Raw genomic sequence first — 22860 nt, forward strand, 5'->3', positions numbered from 1 at the left:
CCTGGGCTCAAGCGATCCTCCACTTTGGCCTTCCAAAGCATGGGGATTGCAAGCGTGAGCCACCAGAGCCACCATGCCTGGCCCTGTTCACCATTGTTCTTGTAATTAGTGGTTGGACTCTACATTTTTAATGTTTCACAATTGACCACTTCATCCTCTTCCCTTAATGCCCCACTTCTGGACAAGCTGAGAAGGCCTGGGCATCCTTCCTCTGTCATGGGCAGGAGACTCAAACCATATAACCAGCTGCCCATGCAGAGGAACTTGCGCCCAGCCCCACTTCCAACCACAGTAAACACCCCGGGCAAGTCCCCTTCCTTGCTCTTTTAAGCCATTTCCCACCTGCTTGAGAGGCCTGCCCGGTTCTCCCTAGAGGCCTCAGTCATGGGAGTAATAAGCCTTTTCATACCCTCTCAGTGTGTGTGAGACCCACTGTCATCAGTGTCATCATTGCAGCCTCGCCCTTCTAGGTGACTAGCAGTTGGTGCTGTGAACAAGATGTCTAGATATTGACCACCACTCATGGGTCTATCTTCTCTTGTTCTGAATTGCTGACCCGCTCTATGGCCCATTTAGAGTTTGAGCTGCTGCTTACTGGGAGCACATGCTTTGTGCTGTGCTGCTCTGTGTTTCTTCCATTGTTGAGCCCTACCAAGTCTGGTTCTAGATTCAGCTGACCTTAGTTGACAGTTTGATAATTCCTTGGAATTGGGGAGCTGGAGTATGGGAGTAGGGCCTTCCTTAAAGTTGTCCTGGGTTTACATCCTGGGCAAAGACCTACCTGTGTTTTTGTTTTGTTTTTTGTTTTTGTTTTTGTTGTGGGCGTGGGGGGCTGGTGGTGAGAAAGCCAGCTGACTCTTTATTGCTTTGGGGGCAGGGGGCTCAGGAGCTCTTGGTGGGGCGGGTCCGCTTCTGCTTCACCATCACAGGCTTCTGGCTGCGCAGGATGGCGCTGGCTCTGCAGATGGCTGCCATGCGCAGGTCGGGGAGGTGCTTGTTCTTGAGGATCATGTGTCTGATGCCGCTGAGAATGGCGCGAGCATTCTTGTTGCTGGTGGTCCGCGCGTAGGAGGTGGCAGGCTTTGGCTGGCCGGATCTCCGCTTCATGACCACCACCACACCTTTGCCCTTGGCTGCCGGCTCCACGCCCACAGTCTTGTGGTCAATCAGCCCGTTGTAGCGGAAGGAGTTGGGGCCTTCAAGTTACAGGGCTCGGTGCTGTAGGTTGGCTTATTCCTCCTCTTGATCAGAAACTGGAGCAGTTCTGCACGACCGTCCATTGCAGATGCACGGACATGGTGGCGGCTCCTCTCACAGTGGCAGCCTGAGACTTGTGTATTTATAGTGAAGTTGTGACTGATGCCTGGGTTGCCCCAAATGTAAAGAGTGGGAGTGGAGGGGGGACTATATACACTGTGTCAGAGGTTGGTCATTATATGGCTGCCCCTGGAAGAGCAGTCCTTCAAAAAGAGGACAGGGAGGGAAGGTGGGGAACAGCAGCCATTAGATGATGGGCTGAGTCCACACTCTTAAACAGCAGAAGGTTCCCCAAGACCCTAAAGTGCTATTGCTGCTGCTTCATGCGTCTCTCCCACAACAGAGAGCTTGACCTTTGGGTTTAGTGGGAGATAACACCCATGGCATAGCTGTGGCATAGCAAAGAAGTTAGTTCAAACCTGACTTAAACCTGGGGTTCTTAAACCTTCTAGAGCAACCATTGCCGTAGGGGACGTGCTTCACCCTGATGACAGTGATGACACCCTGATGACACAGGCTCTCTGGTGGGGAAAAAACACTATTAGTACCCAGGTTAGAGAGGACACACCCTCCCCCAAAGTACGTCCAGTAACCAAAAAACAAAACAGGGAAGGGAAGGAACAAAAGAAAAAAACACTGATGAAACAGAAGTCCACAGTTTGACCCACTTGGAAATATATTAAAGGAATTTGCATAACAAAAATCATAAAAGGGCACTCCTTGGGTTTTTGGCCTCTATAATGTAGGTTCTGAATTTTAACATCTGTATCAGTTGATAAACCTTCATGGGATTAATACTAGGGCTCATGTTATAGTTATACCTGGGTATCCCATCAAATTTAATGAAGGTATCCTGATAATCATAGAGGAGTTACTGAATATAAAATAGAGCAGAAATCCCTGTGCCTCTCCTTAGCCATCATAACTATTGTGTTGACTAAGTCATTCTTGTTTGTATTATAGAACAAATTGTCTTAAAATATCACATAGGGCCAGGTGTGGTGGCTCATGCCTGTAATCCCAGCACTTTGGGAGGCCAAGGTGGGTGGATTGCTTGAGCCCACGAGTTCAAGATCAGCCTGGGCAACATGGTGGGACCCTGTGTCTACAAAAAATACAAAATTAGCCGGGTGTAGTGGCACGAACCTGTAGTCCTGGCTGCTTGGGAGGCTGAGGTGAGAGGGTAGCTTGAGTCTGGGAGGTTGAGGCTGCAGTAAGCTGTGACTGTGCCACTGCACTCCAGCCTAGGTGACAGGGCGAAACAACAGCCCTTAAAAAATCCCACAGTGACCAAGGAAGCTCTGAACCAGTGAGTTATTTATTTATTGAGACAGAGTCTTGCTCTGTCATCCAGGCTGGAGTGCAGTGGCGCGATCTCAGCTCACTGCAACCTCCGCCTCCCAAGTTTGAGCAATTTTCTTGCCTCAGCCTCCCCAGTAGTTGGGATTACAGGCTCTCGCCACCACTCCCAGCTAATTCTTGTGTTTTTCGTAGAGATGGGGTTTTGCCATGTTGGCCAGGCTGGTCTCAAACTCTTGGCCTCAAGTGATTCATTCACCTGCTTCGGCCTCCCAGTGTGCTGGAATTAGAGGCATGAGCGACTGCACCTGGCCATAAATTTAAATTAAGTCTTTGGCAGTTACAAATTAGATTGACAAAATGGGACCCCATGGAATTTACTCCCCAGTTAAATTAGTTAATATGACTCAATGTAAATTGAGCTGGGCCTCGAAGGATTGACAGCCATTATACAAAACCATTAATACAAAATGGTTGTATGGTTGTAGTCAAGGGGCAATTATCCCCAGTGCTGCTTTTTTTTTTTTTTTTTTTTTTTTTTGAGACGGAGTCTTGCTCTATCGCCCAGGCTGGAGTGCAGTGGCAAGATCTCGGCTCACTGCAAGCTCCGCCTCCCGGGTTCATGCCATTCTCCTGCCTCAGCCTCCGGAGTAGCTGGGACTGCAGGTGCCCACCACTGCGCCTGGCTAATTTTTTGTATTTTTAGTAGAGACGAGGTTTTACGTGTTAGCCAGGATGGTCTTGATCTCCTGACCTTGTGATCCGCCCGTCTCAGCCTCCCAAAGTGCTGGGATTACAGGCATGAGCCACCGTGCCCGGCTTTTTTTTTTTTTTTTGAGACAAGATCTCACTCTGTTGCCCAGGCTGGAATCCAGTGATGCAATCACAGCTCACTGCAGCCTCCAATACCTGGACTGAAGCATCCTCCTGCATCAGCTTCCTGAGAAGCTGAGACCACAGGTGCGCCACCATGCTTCAGCTAATTTTTTTTTATTTTTTATTTTTGTAGAGATGAGATCTCACTATGTTGTCCAGGCTGGTCTTGAACTCCTGGGCTCAAGCAGTCCTCCTACCTCAGCCTCCCAAAGTGCTGGGATTACAGACGTGAGCCACTGCACTTGGCTGAGTATTTCTCCTTTTAACAGCCTAATTTGGCCTGGCCTGTTTTTGTTTTTTTGTTTTGAGATAGAGTCTTGCTCTGTCACCCAGGCTAGAGTGCAGTGGCGCAATCTTGGCTCACTGTAACCTCCACCAGCCGGGTTCAAGTGATTCTTCTGCCTTGGCCTCCCAAAGAGTTGGGATTACAGGCGTGCACCACAATGCTCAGTTGAATTTTTTTTTTTTTTTTTTTTTTTTTTTGAGACAGAGTTTTGCTGTTGTTGCCGGGGCTGGAGTGCAGTGGCACGACCTCAGCTCACTGCAACCTCACCTTCCAGTTTCAAATGATTCTCCCGCCTCAGCCTCCCAAGTAGCTGGGATTATAGGCACCCACCACCATGCCTGGTTAATTTTTGTATTTTTAGTAGAGACGGAGTTTCACCATGTTGGCCAGGACGCTCTTGAACTCCTGGCCTCATGATCCACCTGCCTTGGCCTCCCAAAGTGCTGGGATTACAGGCATGAGCCACCATGCCTGGCCAATTTTTGTATTTTTTTAAGTAAAGACGGTTTCACCATGTTGGCCAGGCTGGTCTCAAACTCCTGACCTCAGGTGATCCACCCTCCTCAGCCTCCCAAAGTGCTGGGATTATAGGTGTGAGCCACCGTACCCAGCCTAATTTGGCTTGTTCTTAAATCTGGGTGCCTCAAAGTGGATTATTGCAATTTACTGCTGTGATCCCAACCTATTGAGCCCCTACACCCAATATCCAACATTATGGAAATTACTGACTCCATCCAATGAACAAGTGGTAGATATTCTGGAGTCACAGATTTGTATAGGTTTTGTTCAGTCTCTATTTCAACAGACTCTTAGCTGCAGTTTACCTTCACCGTTGAAGGGATTTAGTCCACCTTTATCTGGTTTCTCTTCAGGGAACCTCAGTAGCCTTGCTATTGCAGTCTTTGCCGGCAAGATCTAAATTTTATCTACCTTTCTCCAGGAGCACAGGCATGGCATTACATTAGAGTCATTGCTGGCCAGGCGCAGCGGCTCATGCCTGTAATCCCACACGGGTGGGAGGCTGAGGCGAGAAGATCACTCAAGGTCAGGAATTTGAGATCAGCCTGGCCAACATGGCAAAAACCTGTCTCTACTTTAAAAAAATGCAAAAATTAGCCAGGTGTGGTGAGCGCCTGTAATCCTAGCTACTTAGGAGGCTGAGGCACAAGAATCACTTGAACCTGGGAGGTGGAGGTTGCAGTGAGCCAAGATTGCGCCACTGCACTCCAGCCTGGGTGACAGAGCAAGACTCCATCTCAAAAAAAAAAAAGTCATTGCTCTCTGGGGACAGTCATTTGACATTCAGAACATACAAATATTGAAAGAAAAGAGCTTACAAAAAGTGGAAGGGCTATTGCCCCATCTAGAATGTAAGAGGCACTGACACCTTGGCTAAATTCCTGGAAATTATGTGGTAAACAGAGGACCGCATCCTCCCTGACATAGTGAGGAAATAGCGTATTTTTGTTTTTGTTTTTGTATTTTGAGACAGTGTCTCTCTGTCACCCAGGCTGGAGTGCAGTGGATCTCGGTTCACTGCAATCTCTGCCTCCCAGGTTCCAGCGGTTCCCATGCCTCAGCCTCCTGAGTAGCTGGTATTACAGGCATGCACCACCATGTCTGGCTAATTTTTTTGTAGTTTTAGTAGAGACGAGGTTTCACCATGTTGGCCAGGCTAAGAAATAGCTATTGACTTTCTCACCATCACAATATCTTTTAGATTCTTTTGTTCTTTGTTCTGGAGGCAACATAATCCTTGTGCGCAAATTTTAGTTAAATTCAGTTATGCTGTGACTTGCAGGTTGGCCCACCTTGAATGGGTATTTCTACCACAGAGGCTTCTAGACTGTTCAAATTGCCATGTAATTAATGCCCTCAGACTCCTTTACTATGTAGGCTTTTTTTTTTTTTGAGATGGAGTTTCGCTCTTGTTGCCCAGGCTGGAGTGCAGTGGCGTGATTTCGGCTCACTGCAACCTCCGCCTCCTAGGTTCAAGCAATTCTCCTGCCTCAGCCTCCCCAGTAGCTGGGATTACAGGCATGCACCACCACGCCCAGCTAATTTTGTATTTTTAGTAGAGACGGGGTTTCTCCATGTTGAGGTTGGTCTCGAACTCCTGACCTCAGGTGATCCGCCCACCTTGGACTCCCAAAGTGCTGGGATTACAGGCGTGAGCCACCATGCCCAGCCAGACTATGTAGGCTTTAGCAACCCCTTCTTGTGGCCCCTGTAGGTAGCCAGATGGTCATAAGTTGTTCACAGGCTTCTGATGCAACCCCACACTATGTGCCAGTACCACATTGAATAGAAATGCTGTGTGAGGGGACTCCCTTGCCTTGTTCTTCATCTTACTGGGAAAGCTTCTTGTTTTTCACTATTAAGTATGATGTTAGCTGTAAGTTTCTTGTAGATGTTCTTTCTTAAGCAGTAGTTTCTCTCTATTGCTAGTTTGCTGTCATAAATGGAAGTTGTACTTTGCCAAATGCTTTCTCATTTTCATTATCCTTTTCATTTGTGATATTAGTAATTTCTGTCCTCTTTGTTATCCTCAGTTAGCTTGACCAGATTTTTTTAATCAATTTTATTCATCTTTTCAAAGAGATGGCTTTTGGTTTTGATTTTTTTTTATTTCTTGCAGTTTCACTATTTGAAAAAATTTCCTTTCTTTTGCTTACTATGGTTTTAATTTGCTTTTTCTAATTTCCTAAAGCACATGCTTAGATAATTGATTATATATTTTTCTTCCTTTCTAGTGTATATGTTCAGTCACATACTTGTCCTCTATGTATATACTTTTGCTGTGTCCCACAAAGGTGTGTGTGTGTGTGTGTTTTGAGAAGGAGTCACTCTGTCACCCAGGCTGGAGTGCGGTGGCACGATCTTGGTTCACCGCAACCTCTGCCTCCCAGGTTCAAGCAATTCTCGTGTCTCAGCCTCCCAAGTAGCTGGGATTACAGGCATGCGCCACCATGCCTGGCTAATTTTTTTGTATTTTTAGTAGAGACGGGATTTTGCCAGGTTGCCCCAGGCTGGTCTCCAACTCCTGACCTCAAGTGATCCACCCACCTGAGCCTCCCAAAGTGCTGAGCTTATAGGCGTGAGCCACCACGCCCAGCCCCTACAAAGTTTAATAAGCTGTATTTTCATTCATTTATTTTTTATTTTATTATTATTATTATTTTTGAGATGGAGTCTTCCTCTGTCGCCCAGGCTGGAGTGCAGGCTGGAGTGCAGTGGTGCGATTGCGGCTCACTGCAACCTCCACTTCCCTGGTTCAAGCAATTCCCCTGCCTCAGCCTCCCAAGTAGCTGAGATTACATGTGCATGCCACCATTCTCATCTGATATTTTTGTATTTTTAGTAGAGACAGGGTTTCACCATGTTAGCCAGAGTGGTCTCGAACTCCTGACCTCAGGCAGTCCGCCCACCTTGGCCTCCAAAGTGCTGGGATTGCAGGCGTGAGCCACCAGGCCCAGACTTTCATTCATTTAGGTAAAAATGGTTTTATGAGATTTTGAGGGCTGCTTTTTAACACAAAAGGAAATTTTTTTTCTTTTATACTTTAGGTTTTAGGGTACATGTGCACAATGTGCAGGTTTGTAACATATGTATCCATGTGCCTTGTTGGTTTGCTGCACCCATTAACTCGTCATTTAGCATTAGGTATATCTCCTGATGCTGTCCCTCCCCCCTCCACCCAACCCACAACAGTCCCCGGAGTGTGATGTTCCCCTTCTTGTGTCCATGAGTTCTCATTGTTCAATTCCCACCTATGAGTGAGAACATGCGGTGTTTGGTTTTTTGTCCTTGCGATAGTTTACTGAGAATGATGTTTTCCAGTTTCATCCATGTCCCTACAAAGGACATGAACTCATCATTTTTTATGGCTGCATAGTATTCCATGGTGTATATGTGCCACATTTTCTTAATCCAGTCTATCATTGTTGGACATTTGGGTTGGTTCCAAGTCTTTGCTATTGTGAACAGTGCCGCAACAAACATACGTGTGCATGTGTCTTTATAGCAGCATGATTTATAGTCCTTTGGGTATATACCCAGTAATGGGATGGCTGGTTCAAATGGTATTTCTAGTTCTAGATCCCTGAGGAATCGCCACACTGACTTCCACAATGGTTGAACTAGTTTACAGTCCCACCAACAGTGTAAAAGTGTTCCTATTTGTCCACATCCTCTCCAGCATCTGTTGTTTCCTGACTTTTTAATGATGGACATTCTAACTGGTGTGAGATGGTATCTCATTGTGGTTTTGATTTGCATTTCTCTGATGGCCAGTGATGATGAGCATTTTTTCATGTGTTTTTTGGCTGCATAAATGTCTTCTTTTGAGAAGTGTCTGTTCATGTCCTTTGCCCACTTTTTGATGGGGTTGTTTGTTTTTTTCTTGTAAATTTGTTTGAGTTCATTGTAGATTCTGGATATTAGCCCTTTGTCAGATGAGTAGGTTGCAAAAATTTTCTCCCATTCTGTAGGTTGCCTGTTCACTCTGATGGTAGTTTCTTTTGCTGTGCAGAAGCTCTTTAGTTTAATTAGATCCCATTTGTCAATTTTGGCTTTCGTTGCTGTTGCTTTTGGTGTTTTAGACATGAAGTCCTTGCCCACGCCTATGTCCTGAATGGTATTGCCTAGGCTTTCTTCTAGGGTTTTTATGGTTTTAGGTCTAACATTTAAGTCTTTAATCCATCTTGAATTAATTTTTGTATAAGGTGTAAGGAAGGGATCCAGTTTCAGCTTTCTACATATGGCTAGCCAGTTTTCCCAGCACCATTTATTAAATAGGGAATCCTTTCCCCATTGCTTGTTTTTGTCAGGTTTGTCAAAGATCAGATAGTTGTAGATATGCGGCATTATTTCTGAGGGCTGTGTTCTGTTCCATTGGTCTATGTCTCTGTTGTGGTACCACTACCATGCTGTTTTGGTTACTGTAGGCTTGTATATAGTTTGAAGTCAGGTAGCGTGATGCCTCCAGCTTTGTTCTTTTGGCTTAGGATTGACTTGGCAATGTGGGCTCTTTTTTGGTTCCATATGAACTTTAAAGTAGTTTTTTCCAATTCTGTGAAGAAAGTCATTGGTAGCTTGATGGGGATGGCATTGAATCTATAAATTACCTTGGGCAGTATGGCCATTTTCACGATATTGATTCTTCCAACCCATGAGCATGGAATGTTCTTCCATTTGTTTGTATCCTCTTTTATTTCATTGAGCAGTGGTTTGTAGTTCTCCTTGAAGAGGTCCTTCATATCCCTTGTAAGTTGGATTCCTAGGTATTTTATTCTCTTTGAAGCAATTGTGAATGGGAGTTCACTCATGATTTGGCTCTCTGTTTGTCTGTGATTGGTGTACAAGAATGCTTGTGATTTTTGTACATTGATTTTGTATCCTGAGACTTTGCTGAAGTTGCTAATCAGCTTAAGGAGATTTTGGGCTGAGACAATGGGGTTTTCTAGATACACAATCATGTCATCTGCAAACAGGGACAATTTGACTTCCTCTTTTCCTAAATGAATGCCCTTTATTTCCTTCTCCTGCCTGATTGCCCTGGCCAGAACTTCCAGCACTATGTTGAATAGGAGTGGTGAGAGAGGGCATCCCTGTCTTGTGCCAGTTTTCAAAGGGAATGCTTCCAGTTTTTGCCCATTCAGTATGATATTGGCTGTGGGTTTGTCATAGATAGCTCTTATTATTTTGAGATATGTCCCACCAATACCTAATTTATTGAGAGTTTTTAGCATGAAGGGTTGTTGAATTTTGTCACAGGCCTTTTCTGCATCTATTGAGATAATCATGTGGTTTTTGTCTTTGGTTCTGTTTATATGCTGGATTACATTTATTGATTTGCGTATGTTGAACCAGCCTTGCATCCCAGGGATGAAGCCCACTTGATCATGGTGTATAAGCTTTTTGATGTGCTGCTGGATTCGGTTTGCCAGTATTTTATTGAGGATTTTTGCATCAATGTTTATCAAGGATATTGGTCTGAAATTCTCTTTTTTGGTTATGTCTCTGCCAGGCTTTGGTATTAGGACAATGCTGGCCTCATAAAATGTTTTAGGGAGGATTCCCTCTTTTTCTATCAATTGGAATAGTTTCAGAAGGAATGGTACCAGTTCCTCCTTGTAGCTCTGGTAGAATTTGGCTGTGAATCCGTCAGGTCCTGGACTCTTTTTGGTTGGTAAGCTATTTATTATTGCCACAATTTCAGAGCCTGTTATTGGTCTATTCAGAGATTCAACTTCTTCCTGGTTTAGTCTTGGGAGGGTGTATTTGTCGAGGAATTTATCCATTTCTTCTAAATTTTCTAGTTTATTTGTGTAGAGGTGTTTGTAGTATTCTCTGATGGTAGATTGTATTTCTTTGGGATCGGTGGTGATAACCACATTTTCATTTTTTATTGCATCTATTTGATTCTTCTCTCTTTCCTTCTTTATTAGTCTTGCTAGCGGTCTATCAGTTTTGTTGATCTTTTCAAAAAACCAGCTCCTGGATTCATTAATTTTTTGAAGGGTTTTGTGTGTCTCTATTTCCTTCAGTTCTGCTCTGATTTTAGTTATTTCTAGCCTTCTGCTAGCTTTTGAATGTGTTTGCTCTTGCTTTTCTAGTTCTTTTAATTGTGATGTTAGGGTGTCAATTTTGGATCTTTCCTGCTTTCTCTTGTGGGCATTTAGTGCTATAAATTTCCCTCTACACACTGCTTTGAATGTGTCCCAGAAGTGAGGAGCGCCTCTGCCCGGCCGCCCCATCTGTGAAATGAGGAGCGCCTCTGCCCGGCCACCTATCGTCTGGGGGGTGAGGAGCGCCTCTGCCGGCGCCCCGTCCGGGAAGAAGTGAGGAGCGCCTCTGCCCGGCCGCCCCGTCCGGGAAGAAGTGAGGAGCGCCTCTGCCCGGCCGCCCCGTCCGGGAAGAAGTGAGGAGCGCCTCTGCCCGGCCGCCCCGTCTGGGAAGTGAGGACCGCCTCTGCCCGCCGCCCCGTCCGGGAAGAAGTGAGGAGCGCCTCTGCCCGGCCGCCCCATCCGGGAAGAGGTGAGGAGCGCCTCTGCCCGGCCGCCCCTCCGGGAAGAGGTGAGGAGCGCCTCTGCCCGGCCGCCCCGTCTGGGAAGTGAGGAGCGCCTCTGCCCGGCCGCCCCGTCCGGGAAGAAGTGAGGAGCGCCTCTGCCCGGCTGCCCCGTCCGGGAAGAAGTGAGGAGCGCCTCTGCCCGGCCGCCCCGTCTGGGAAGTGAGGAGCGCCTCGGCCCGGCGCCCCGTCTGGGAAGTGAGGAGCGCCTCGGCCCGGCTGCCCCTCTGGGAAGTGAGGAGCGCCTCTGCCCGGCCGCCCCGTCTGGGAAGTGAGGAGCGCCTCTGCCGGCCACCCATCGTCTGGGAAGTGAGGAGCGCCTCTGCCCGGCCACCCATTGTCTGGGAAGTGAGGGGCGCCTCTGCCCGGCCACCTATCGTCTGGGAAGAAGTGAGGAGCGTCTCTGCCTGGCCGCCCGTCTGGGAAGTGAGGAGCGCCTCTGCCCGGCCGCCCCGTGTCTGGGAAGAAGTGAGGAGCGCCTCTGCCCGGCCGCTCCGTCTGGGAGGTCTACAATGGAGGCCAGAAGCAATGTGGGGCCTGGTAGTGGTGGCTCACGCCTGTGGTCCCGGCACTCTGGGGGGCGAGGCGGGTTGATCACTTCGGGCTAGGAGTTCGAGACCAGTCTGGCCAACTTGGCGAAACATGAAAAATACAACAGACAAACCAACCAACCAACTCAGTGACAACAAAACAGGTCTACCCTGGAGTCATACTCTAATTTTTTCTATTTTCCTCCCTTTCTGATCCTTTATCCCACTTTCTTTTTCTTCCTCTTCCTTCTGCCTCTTCTTTGTCAAATAGAGGATTGAGTTATTATCACTGATCCACATAAAGTCCCTCTCTACCTTATTTTAACTCCCACCCCCCATTTCTATTCCCCGACTTCCCATGTGTAACCCTCCTAATATGTTTGATATGCATCTTTTTGTTTGTATGTATTTTTAGAAAATGTTTATTGTTTTTGTGTGCAAAAAAAAATTAATAAAAAAAAAAAAAGAGTAAATGAATGTGTCCCAGAGATTCTGGTATGTTGTGTCTTTGTTCTCGTTGGTTTCAAAGAACATCTTTATTTCTGCCTTCATTTCATTATGTACCCAGTAGTCATTCAGGAGCAGGTTGTTCAGTTTCCATGTAGTTGAGCGGTTTTGAGTGAGTTTCTTAATCCTGAGTTCTAGTTTGATTGCACTGTGGTCTGAGAGACAGTTATAATTTCTGTTCTTTTACATTTGCTGAGGAGAGCTTTACTTCCAACTATGTGGTCAATTTTGGAATAGGTGTGGTGTGGTGCTGAAAAAAATGTATATTCTGTTGATTTGGGGTGGAGAGTTCTGTACATGTCTATTAGGTCCACTTTGTGCAGAGCTGAGTTCAATTCCTGGATATCCTTATGAACTTTCTGTCTCGTTGATCTGTCTAATGTTGACAGTGGGGTGTTAAAATCTCCCATTATTATTGTATGGGAGTTTAAGTCCCTTTGCAGGTCACTCAGGACTTGCTTTATGAATCTGGGTGCTCCTGTGTTGGGTGCATATATATTTAGGATAGTTAGCTCTTCTTGTTGAATTGATCCCTTTACCATTATGTAATGGCCTTGTCTCTTTTGATCTTTGTTGGTTTAAAGTCTATTTTATCAGAGACCAGGATTGCAACCCCTGCCTTTTTTCGTTTTTCATTTGCTTGACAGATCTTCCTCCATCCCTTTATTTTGAGTCTATGTGTGTCTCTGCACGTGAGATGGGTTTCCTGAATACAGCACACTGATGGGTCTTGACTCCTTATCCAGTTTGCCAGTCTGTGTCTTTTAATTGGAGCATTTAGCCCATTTACATTTAAAGTTAATATTGTTATGTGTGAATTTGATCCTGTCATTATGATGTTAGTTGGTTATTTTGCTCCTTAGTTGATGCAGTTTCTTCCTAGCCTCGATGGTCTTTACAATTTGGCATGTTTTTGCAGTGGCTGGTACCGGTTGTTCCTTTCCATGTTTAGGGCTTCCTTCAGGAGCTCTTTTAGGGCAGGCCTTGTGGTGACAAAATCACTCAGCATTTGCTTGTCTGTAAAGTATTTTATTTCTCCTTCACTTATGAAGCTTAGTTTGGCTGGATATGAAATTCCGGTTTGAAAATTCTTTTCTTTAAGAATGTTGAATATCGGCCCCCACTCTCTTCTGGCTTGTAGAGTTTTTGCCGAGAGATCAGCTGTTAGTCTGATGGGCTTCCCTTTGTGGGTAACCCGACCTTTCTCTCTGGCTGCCCTTAACATTTTTTCCTTCATTTCAACTTTGGTGAATCTGACAATTATGTGTCTTGGAGTTGCTCTTCTCGAGGAGTATCTTTGTGGCGTTCTCTGTATTTCCTGCATCTGAATGTTGGCCTGCCTTGCTAGATTGGGGAAGTTCTCCTGGATAATATCTTGCAGAGTGTCTTCCCGTCATTTTCAGGTACACCAATCAGACATAGATTTGGTCTTCTCACATAGTCCCAAATTTCTTGGAGGCTTTGTTCGTTTCTTTTTATTCTTTTTTCTCTAAACTTCCCTTCTCACTTCATTTCATTCATTTCATCTTCCATCACTGATACCCCTTCTTCCAGTTGATCGCATCGGCTCCCGTGGCTTCTGCAATCTTCGCGTAGTTCTTGATACTTGGCTTTCAGCTCCATCAGCTCCTTTAAGCCCTTCTCTCCATTAGTTATTCTAGTTATCCATTCATCTAATTTTTTTTCAAAGTTTTTAACTTCTTTGCTATTGTTTTGAATTTCCTCCCGTAGCTCGGAGTAGTTTGAACGTCTGAAGCCTTCTTCTCTCAACTCGTCAAAGTCATTCTCCATCCAGCTTTGTTCCGTTGCTGGTGAGGAACTGTGTTCCTTTGGAGGAGGAGAGGTGCTCTGCTTTTTAGAGTTTCCAGTTTTTCTGCTCTGTTTTTTCCCCATCTTTGTGGTTTTATCTACTTTTGGTCTTTGATGATGGTGATGTACAGATGGGTTTTTGGTGTGGATGTCCTTTCTGTTTGTTAGTTTTCCTTCTACCAGACAGGACCCTCAGCTGCAGGTCTGTTGGAGTTTGCTAGAGGTCCACTCCAGACCCTGTTTGGCTGAGTGTCAGCAGCGGTGGCTGCAGAATAGTGGATTTTCTTGAGACCACAAATTCAGCTGATAGTTCCTCTGAAAGTTTTGTCTCAGAGGAGTACCTGGCCGAGTGAGGTGTCAGTCTGTCCCTACTAGGGGGTGCCTCCCAGTTAGGCTGCTTGGGGGTCAGGGACCCACTTTAGGAGGCAGTCTGTCCGTTCTCAGATATCCAACTGCGTGCTGGGAGAACCACTACTCTCTTCAAAGCTGTCAGACAGGGACATTTAAGTCTGCAGAGGTTCCTGTTGAATGTTTGTCTGTGCCCTGCCCCCAGAGGTGGAGCCTACAGAGGCAGGCAGGCCTCCTTGAGCTGTGGTGGGCTCCACCCAGTTCGAGCTTCCTGGCTGCTTTGTTTACCTAAGCAAGCCTGGGCAATGGCGGGCACCCCTCCCCCAGCCTCACTGCTGCCTTGCAGTTTAATCTCAGACTGCTGTGCTAGCAATCAGTGAGATTCCGTGGGCATAGGACCCTCTGAGCCAGGTGCGGGACACAATCTCCTGGTGTGCCGTTTTCCAAGCCCGTTGGAAAAGCACAGTATTAGGGTGGGACTGACCCGATTTTCCAGGTGCCATCTGTTACCCCTTACTTTGACTAGGAAAGGGAACTCCCTGACCCCTTGTGCTTCCCGAGTGAGGCAATGCCTCGCCCTGCTTTGGCTTGCGCACATTGCGCCACACCAACTGTCCTGCACCCACTGTTTGGCACTCCCTAGTGAGATGAACCCGGTACCTCAAACGGAAATGCAGAAATCACCCGTCTTCTGTGCCGCTCACACTGGGAGCTGTAGACCGGAGCTGTTCCTATTCGGCCATCTTGGCTCCACCCCTGGAAAAAATTTTTAAAAAGGAAAAAACTAGTTTTTCATTGCCCTTAAAACTACTACTTTCATCCATGGGTTGTTTAGAACTGTGTGGTTTAATCTCCAAGTATTTTGAGGTTTTTCAACTGTTTTTTTGTTATTGATTTTTATATTGTCATTGTAGTCTGCAAGCATATTTTATATAATTTTTCTTTCAAGTTTGTTAAAGTTTTTTTTTTTTTTTTAATCTGCTGTGATCTTCTGGATAAGGTTTGTTTTATGTCCCACAATGTAGTCTAGCTTATCTTGGTGACTGTTCCATGTGAACTTGAGAAGTATGGGTATACTGCTGTAGTTGGATGAAGTATTCCATGTATTTCAGAAGAATCTATTGTTTGGTGCTATTCAATTCACCTGCGTCCTTCTTATTTTTTCCTTTTTGAGACAGAGTCTCGCTGTGTCACCCAGGCTGGAGTGCAGTGGTGCGATCTGGGCCCACTATAACCCCTGCCTCCCGGGTTCAAGCGATTGATTCTCCTGCATCAGCCTCCCGAGTAGCTGGAATTACAGGCACCTGCCACCACACCTGGCTAATTTTTGTATTTTAAGTAGAGATGGGTTTTGCTATGTTGGCCATGCTGGTCTCAAACTCCTGGCTTCAAGCAATCCCCCTACCTCTCAGCATCCCCAAAGTGCTGGGATTACAGGCGTGAAGCCACTGTACTCGGCCTGTCCTTCTGTTTTTTTTTCTGCCTACTGGATCTCTTAATTACTGGTAGGAGGGTGTTGAAATCTCAACCATAGTCATCGATTCATGTATCTCTCCTTGTAGTCCTATCACATTTTGCCTTGTGCATTTTGCAGTTCTTTTGTTATGCACGTGTATGCTAAAGATTACACATAGATTCTCTATGTCCTCTTAGAGAATCAACCCCTTGGGCGGGCACAGTGGCTCACGCCTGTAATCTCAGCACTTTGGGAGGCCAAGGCGGGTGGATCACCTGAGGTCAGGAGTTTGAGACCAGCCTGGCCAACATGACAAAACCCTCTCTCTACTAAAAATACAAAAATTAGCCAGGTGTGGTGGCATATGCCTGTAATCCCAGCTACTTAAGAGGCTGAGACAGGAGAATCACTTGAACCCAAGAGGCAGAGGTTGCAGTGAGCCGAGACCACACTTCTGCACTCCAGCCTGGGCAACAGAGCACCATTCTGTCTCAAAAAAAAAAAAAAAAAAAAAAAAAAAAAAAAGCCAGGTGCAGTGGCTTAAGCCTGTAATCCCAGCACTTTGGGAGGCCAAGGCGGGCACATCACCCGAGACCAGCTGGCCAACGTAAACTGAAACCCTGTCTCTACTAAAAAATAAAAAATTAGCTGGTTGTGGTGGCACACGCCCATAGTCCCAGCTACTTGAGAAGCCGAGGCAGGAGAATCGCTTAAACCCTGGAGGCGGAGGTTGCAGTGAGCCAAGATTGTGCCAGTGCATTCTAGCCTGGGAGACAGAGTGAGACTCTGTCTCTCAAAAAAAAAAAAAAAAAAGTTTCTTGTAGACAACATATAATTAGGTAGTTTACTTGTAGATTACATACTTTTTAATTTTCTTTGTTACTTCAGTGTTTGACTATTTACCTTACCTGATTTCATTTTTTCCCTCTCTTAACATATTGATTATACTTTTTTTTACACTATTTTAATGGTTGCCCTTGAGTTTTCAGTATACAGCTATCCTAAGCCCTCTTTCTAGCAATCTTAGGCCACTTCACTGGTTGCCCAAGTAACTCATAATAGAGTATTCCCAATTCTTCCCTCCTAACAATGCTGTTACTCATTTCACTTATCCATAAACTGTACTTATATGTTGTAGCTATTGTTACTTTGAACAACCTGTTATCTGTCACACTAATCAAGAATGAGAAAATGATTATATTTTACTTCCACTTATGCCTTCTCTATTACAGTACCTTTCTTTGTCATTTACCTTCTTTCTGGTGAATTTAACATTTCTTGCAAAGCAGGTGTACTGGTGACAGATTCCCTCAATTTTTGTCTCAGAAAGTACTACAGACTCATTTGAAGGATAATTTTGCTTGATACAGATTTTTTTCTTTCAGAACTTTAAATATTTCACTCTACTTTCTCCTTGTATGGTTTCTGAAAAGCAGTTCAATTTAACTCTTATCCCTCTTCTCTAGAGTGGCTGGGGAATCACTTCCTTCTTAAATTGGAGAAAGGGCATTTTATGTTCTTTTGGAGGAAACCTCTGCTGAGAACCTTTTATACATTTTATAATCATGCGAAAATTCATCATATCATTGTGGACTTTAATGCACTTTATTGTAAATTGCAAATCTTTTTTTTTTTTTTTTTTTTGATGGAGTTTCACTCTTACTGCCCAGGCTGGAGTGCAATGGTGCGATCTCGGCTCACCGCAACCTCTGCCTCCCAGGTTCAAGCAATTATCCTGCCTCAGCCTTCTGAGTAGCTGGGATTACAGGCATGCGCCATCACGCCCAGCTAATTTTGTATTATTAGTAGAGACAGGGTTTCTCCATGTCGGTTCAGGCTGGTCTCAAACTCCCGACCTCAGGTGATCTGCCTGCCTCAGCCTCCTAAAGTGCTGGGATTACAGGCGTGAGCCACCGTGCCTGGCCTGTAAACTGCAAATTTTAACCTGTTCCTCAAGGTCAGCAAGGCCCAAGGTTAACTGGAATGGTTCTGCTGGAAAGAGCTCTTTCGGCATTTTGCCATCTCAGGATGGCAACTATTTGCTAAAAATTGGTGGGAAGTATCCCTGAGGCTCAGAAGTATAGAGATTTTATCTAAAGTTGTCATGCCTTATTCCTCATGCCTGAGCTCTGACTCCCCAGTAACTTAATAGCTCCATGAAATGGGACAGAAAGAAATAAGTCTCTGATAAATATTAACACAAATAAGTGAAAATAAACACTTCTCTGGGGTGAAGAGAAGTGGTGCGATCTCAGCTCACTGCAACCTCTGCCTCCCAGGCTCAAGCGATTCTCATGCCTCAGCCTCCTGAGTAGCTGGGATTAGAGATACGCACCACTACACCCAGCTAATTTTTTTTTTGAGATGGAGTCTTGCTCTGTTGCCCAGGCTGGAGTGCAATGGCACGATCTCGGCTCACTGTACCCTCTGCCTCCCAGGTTCAAGTGATTCTCCTGCCTCAGGTTTCTAAGTAGCTGGAATTATAGGAATGCACCACCACACCCAGCTAATTTTGTATTTTTAGTAGAGATGGGGTTTCACCATTTTAGCTAGGCTGGTCTCGAACCCCCGACCTCAGGTGATCCACCCTCCTCGGCCTCCCAAAGTGTTGGGATTACAGGTGTGAGCCACCGAGATGGGGTTTCACCATGTTGCCCAGGCCGGTCTCAAACTCCTAAGCTCAGACAATCTGCCCGCCTCAGCTTCCCAAAGTGCTAGGATTACAGGTGTGAGCCATTGTGCCCAGCCAACTTCTCCAAAAGAAATATTCTGATGGAATTGGCTGGATCTGACTACCTCGAATATCCTGGAGTACCTCAGGACAATATGGTCAGGTAAATATTGTTACAAGTTTGATTTCCACGTGCCGCTTGTTCTCATGCTTAGTGATGGGAATAGTAGAAAAAGCTTCTAGTTCTTCAGTGTGCTTTTATTCATTCACATATTATCCATATTTGACCCTGTGTCTCATAGAATGTTGAGTGATGTGCTGTATAATAAGAAGATGAGTTTTTCTCACAAAGAATTGATGGCCTTAAAATGGAATTTTTTTGTACAGCATTTCTCGCACTTTTCCAGAGTGCCCTGGATCCTGCCATTGGAAAGTAATATGATTGTGATCACAGTGAAAGTGTAGAAATAATTTTCGACTGCTGAGGGAGTGTGGCCAAAGAGAGTTCTGACAACAAATTCATAGAATAAATCTCTGGAGATCACAGAATCATCGTGAACATCTTATGACTTGAGTATAGATGTCCAGTGCTGTCAGTCTCACCCATTCTCCTTTACACACATTTGGAATGTTTTAGGACTCAGTGACCTTTGAAGATGTGGCTGTGAACTTCACCCAGGAAGAATGGGCTTTGCTGGATCCTTCACAGAAAAAACTCTACAGAGATGTGATGTGGGAAACCTTCAGGAACCTGGCCGCTATAGGTAAAAATGAAATCATTCTATCATGTTCTTGAATGAATTAGAGAATACCTTTTTCTTGGATATCAATGCTATTCCAAGATGTGGAATGTGAAAAGGCAAAATTCTTTTGTAAATCAGACATGGTCACATATGGACCTAGAATCTAATAATTTTTCTGTAATTTCTAATAATTTGATAGTTTTTTCTGGGTCTCCATTTCAGGAACAAAACAAAAAGAATGGAACATTGAAGAGCAGTACAAAAACCAGGGGAGAAATCTCAGGTGAGTCACCCTCAGAAAAGAAAGCAGTATTCTAGGAGAAAATCTTAGTATGTCATTAAATTTGATAATTAAAGAAACAAAACATATAAGCCGAGCCTCAAATGTATCTGTTCTTAGAAAATATTAACCCAGCTAGCGCAGTGGCTCATGCCTGTAATCCCAGCACTTTGGGAGGCTGAGGTGGCCGGATCACCTGAGGTCGGGAGTTCAAGACCAGCCTGACCAACATGGAGAAACCCCATCTCTACTAAAAATACAAAATTAGCCGGGCATGGTGGCACATGCCTGTAATCCTAGCTACTCAGGAGGCTGAGGCAGGAGAATCGCTTTAACCCAGGAGGCGGAGGCTGCAGTGAGCCAAGATTGCGCCATTGCACTCCAGCCTGGGCAACAAGAGTGAAGCTCCATCTTGGGAAAAATAAATAAAAAAAAATAACCCAAAGTGCTTTTTTGTTTTGTTTTGTTTTTTGAGATGGAATCTCGCTATCACCCAGGCTGGAGTGCAGTGGTGTGATTTCGGCTCATTGCAGGCCCCGCCTCGTGGGGTTCATGCCATTCTCCTGCCTCAGCCTCCCGAGTAGCTGGGACTACAGGTGCCCGCCACCTTGCCTGGCTAATTTTTTGTATTTTTAGTAGAGACGAGGTTTCACCGTGTTAGCCAGGATGGTCTCAATCTCCTGACCTCATGATCCACCCACCTCAGCCTCCCAAAGTGCTAGGATTACAGGCGTGAGCCACCGCGCCTGGCCCCAAAGTGCTTTCTTAAATATGGCATAGATGTTCATGGTCCGGGCGCGGTGGCTCACGCCTATAATCCCAGCACTTTGGGAGGCCGAGATGGGTGGATCATGAGGTCAGGAGTTCAAGACCAGCCTGGGCAACATAGTAAAAAAGTAGCCGGGCGCAATGGCAGGTGCCTATAATCCCTGCTACTCAGGAGGCTGAGGCAGGAGAATCACTTGAACCTGGGCAGCAGAGGTTGCAGTGAGCCAAGATTGCACCACTGCACTCCAGCCTGGGCTACAGAGTGAGACTCCATCTCAAAAAAAAAAAAACAAAAACCCATATATGAAAATCACTGTTTTTATAACAGCTATGTTTGAGCCCTCTTGCAGAGCCACAGCATTCAATACATTCACCTCACAAGCAATTTAGACAGGACAAAAAAATCTATACTTTCCCTGAAAGTGGAAAAAATAGTTATTCTAATATCAGTTAATAAAGAGAAAATCTTTAATAAATGAACTATTAATGTGCTGCTCATTTTTTACAGAAATCATATGGTAGAGAAACTCTGTGAAAGTAAAGAAGGTAGTCATGGTGGAGAAGGTTTCAGTCAGATTCCAAATCTCAGTCTGAATAAGAAAACTCCTTCTGGAGGAAAGCTTTGGGAAAGCAGTGTATGTGGAAAAGTCTTGAGCCATCATTCATCCCTTAACTGGCACATCAGATCTTACACCAGACACAAACTGTATAAGTGTCAGGAATATGGAGAGAAGCCGTATAAATGTAAGAAATGTGGGAAACCCTTCAGTTATCTGCAGTCTTTTAAAAAACATAAAAGAACACACAGTGCAGGGATAGTCTACAAATGTAAGGCCTGTGGGAAAGCCTTCAGTTGTCAACGTTCTTTCCAAATACATGGAAGGACTCACACTGGAGATAAACCCTTTAAGTGTAAAGAATGTGGAAAAGCATTCCGATATCACCAGTCTGCTCAAAGACATGAAAAGGCTCATACTGGAGAGAAACCCTACAAATGTAAGGAATGTGGGAAAGCCTTTTATTGTTGCAGTTCTGCCCGAAGACATGAAAGGATGCACACTGCAAAGAAACAGTATGAATGTAAAAAATGTGGGAAAACGTACATTACTCTTGCAGGTTTCCAGATACATGAAAGAACCCACACCGGAGAGAAACCTTATGAATGTAAACAGTGTGGTAAAGCCTTCAGTAGTTCCAGTTATATTCATATACATGAAAGAATTCATACTGGAGAGAAACCCTATGAATGTAAAGAATGTGGAAAACCCTTCAGTTTCCTTACAGGCTTTCGCGTACACATGAGAATACACACTGGAGAGAAACCTTATAAATGTAAGGATTGTGGCAACGCCTTCATTTGGCGTGCATCCTTACAATACCATGTGAAGAAAGTGCACGCTGAATAGAAACTATAAATGTAAAATATTGAAAGTTTTTCAATTTTAACGATTTTCAAAGTTGATATGAAAGTTCATACTGGAGAGTAGTTGCATGAATGTAAGTAATACAAGAAAGCCTGATATAACTTAATTCAGGTATAATGCTCTAGAAAATTCATGCCATGAAAAAATATTATAAATGTATTATCTTTATCAGTGCCACATCCCTTTTTGATTCTTCCTAGTTTTTAATATATTTTTATTTTAAAATATTTTTATATATGTGTATATATATGTATATATTTGTAGAGACAGGCAACATTATCTTGCCTAGGCTGATCGCCAACTCCCCTGACCTCAAGTAATCCTCCCCACCTCAGCCCCGCAAAGTGCTGGGATTATAGGCATGAGCCACCACACTGGGCCAGTTTTTGTTTTTGTTTGTTTGTTTTTTGAGATGGGTCTTGCCATGTTGCCCAGGCTGTCCTTGGACTTCTAGGCTCATGAGATCCTCCCACCTCAGCTTCCTGAGCAGCTGGGACTACAGGTGTGTGCTGCCTTGCCTGGCTTAGTGCCACATTCTTAAAGTGGATATCTGGACTCGGTTCCTACTTACTTTCATAAATGAACATTGAGGTGAGATTATTCTGTAAATACTCTTTAAGAAATAGTGCAGAAGTATAATTGGTAGTGTTTTTTCCTAAGTCAGTTAATAAAACTTTTTAATAAAATTCCTTAAGTCAGTTAATAAAATTTTTTCTAATAGTTCTGGGCCATTGAAAAATGACAGTTTGGTACTGGGAGTTTTCTACTGGCATCCTGTGGCAGGTATTGGCTTTCCCTTATCCATTATGTATATATTCCACCTTCCTCAGGAGAAAACCTTTCTTCTTTTTCGTTAGAAGAGCCTTATTTTATTTCCCTTGCTAATGAATAGTGGGCCAAGGTTATACAATATAGTCTTATATAAATTATTTCCATATTTTGCTCTTTTTCTTTCTGGCCAAGATATGGATGATAGACTTTGAATTAAGAAGTAAGATCTGTGATAGGACAACACAATCTAGGTTGGAGGTGTGCCTCTTAGATTGTGCTATGTCATTATGGGTAACGTGAACTACACTTTCTAGAATCTATTCCCTTTTGGATTCCATGTTGGAATTCAGCAGTAGCCTAACTGACATGGAAGTTGGAAGGCAGAACTGAAGAAGGCATTAGTCAGGTTTTGGACCCATCTACATGGAGACAGACAGATGCATAGGGACAAATGAGGGCTTGCAGGAAAATCCAAACTGCAAATATATCTTTGATGTGAAGATTGTGGAGACATCTGTGGAACCCTACCCATCTGAGAAAATAGACAGTGGTGTTTTAAAGAAACTCCTGATTGTCAGGACAAAGTATCAGGAAAACAGGCAGGAGGCCGGTGTCCACGCAGTCCCCTTGCAGCCTTCTTAAGTTCTGCCTCCCAATTTTCATGTCATTAGGCTATTGGTGAATTCTAACATGGAAAAAAAAAAAGATTCTAGAAAATTTAGTTAACAACATTACCCATATCAACATAATCCACCAGGCAACTAAT

The 22860-nt window shown here is 44.6% G+C and overlaps 1 protein-coding gene and 1 pseudogene across 2 annotated transcripts; one reads left to right on the forward strand and one right to left on the reverse strand.

Moving 5' to 3' along the window:
• Positions 1 to 837: 837 nt before the first annotated feature.
• LOC105740343 lies at positions 838 to 2235 on the reverse strand (annotated as a pseudogene). The gene has a single exon (XR_004032012.1). The product of XR_004032012.1 is annotated as a 60S ribosomal protein L28 pseudogene (transcript).
• Positions 2236 to 18205: 15970 nt separating this feature from the next.
• On the forward strand, positions 18206 to 21592 carry LOC100582885 (zinc finger protein 709-like). The gene is made up of 3 exons (XM_030820763.1): positions 18206 to 18872; positions 19074 to 19134; positions 20408 to 21592. The coding sequence occupies exons 1-3, from the start codon at positions 18839 to 18841 to the stop codon at positions 21303 to 21305; spliced, it is 993 nt and encodes a 330-aa protein (XP_030676623.1). The 5' UTR covers positions 18206 to 18838; the 3' UTR covers positions 21306 to 21592.
• Positions 21593 to 22860: the final 1268 nt, after the last annotated feature.

This window comes from Nomascus leucogenys, chromosome 10 (genome assembly GCF_006542625.1).
Source record: "Nomascus leucogenys isolate Asia chromosome 10, Asia_NLE_v1, whole genome shotgun sequence".
NCBI lineage: Eukaryota > Metazoa > Chordata > Mammalia > Primates > Hylobatidae > Nomascus > Nomascus leucogenys.

Coding starts and splice junctions, on each gene's coding strand:
- LOC100582885 (XM_030820763.1), top strand. CDS start 18,839: ATGTGGGAAACCTTCAGGAACCTGGCCGCTATAG. Junction 18,873..19,073: donor CAGGAACCTGGCCGCTATAG/GTAAAAATGAAA, acceptor TCTCCATTTCAG/GAACAAAACAAAAAGAATGG. Junction 19,135..20,407: donor AACCAGGGGAGAAATCTCAG/GTGAGTCACCCT, acceptor CATTTTTTACAG/AAATCATATGGTAGAGAAAC.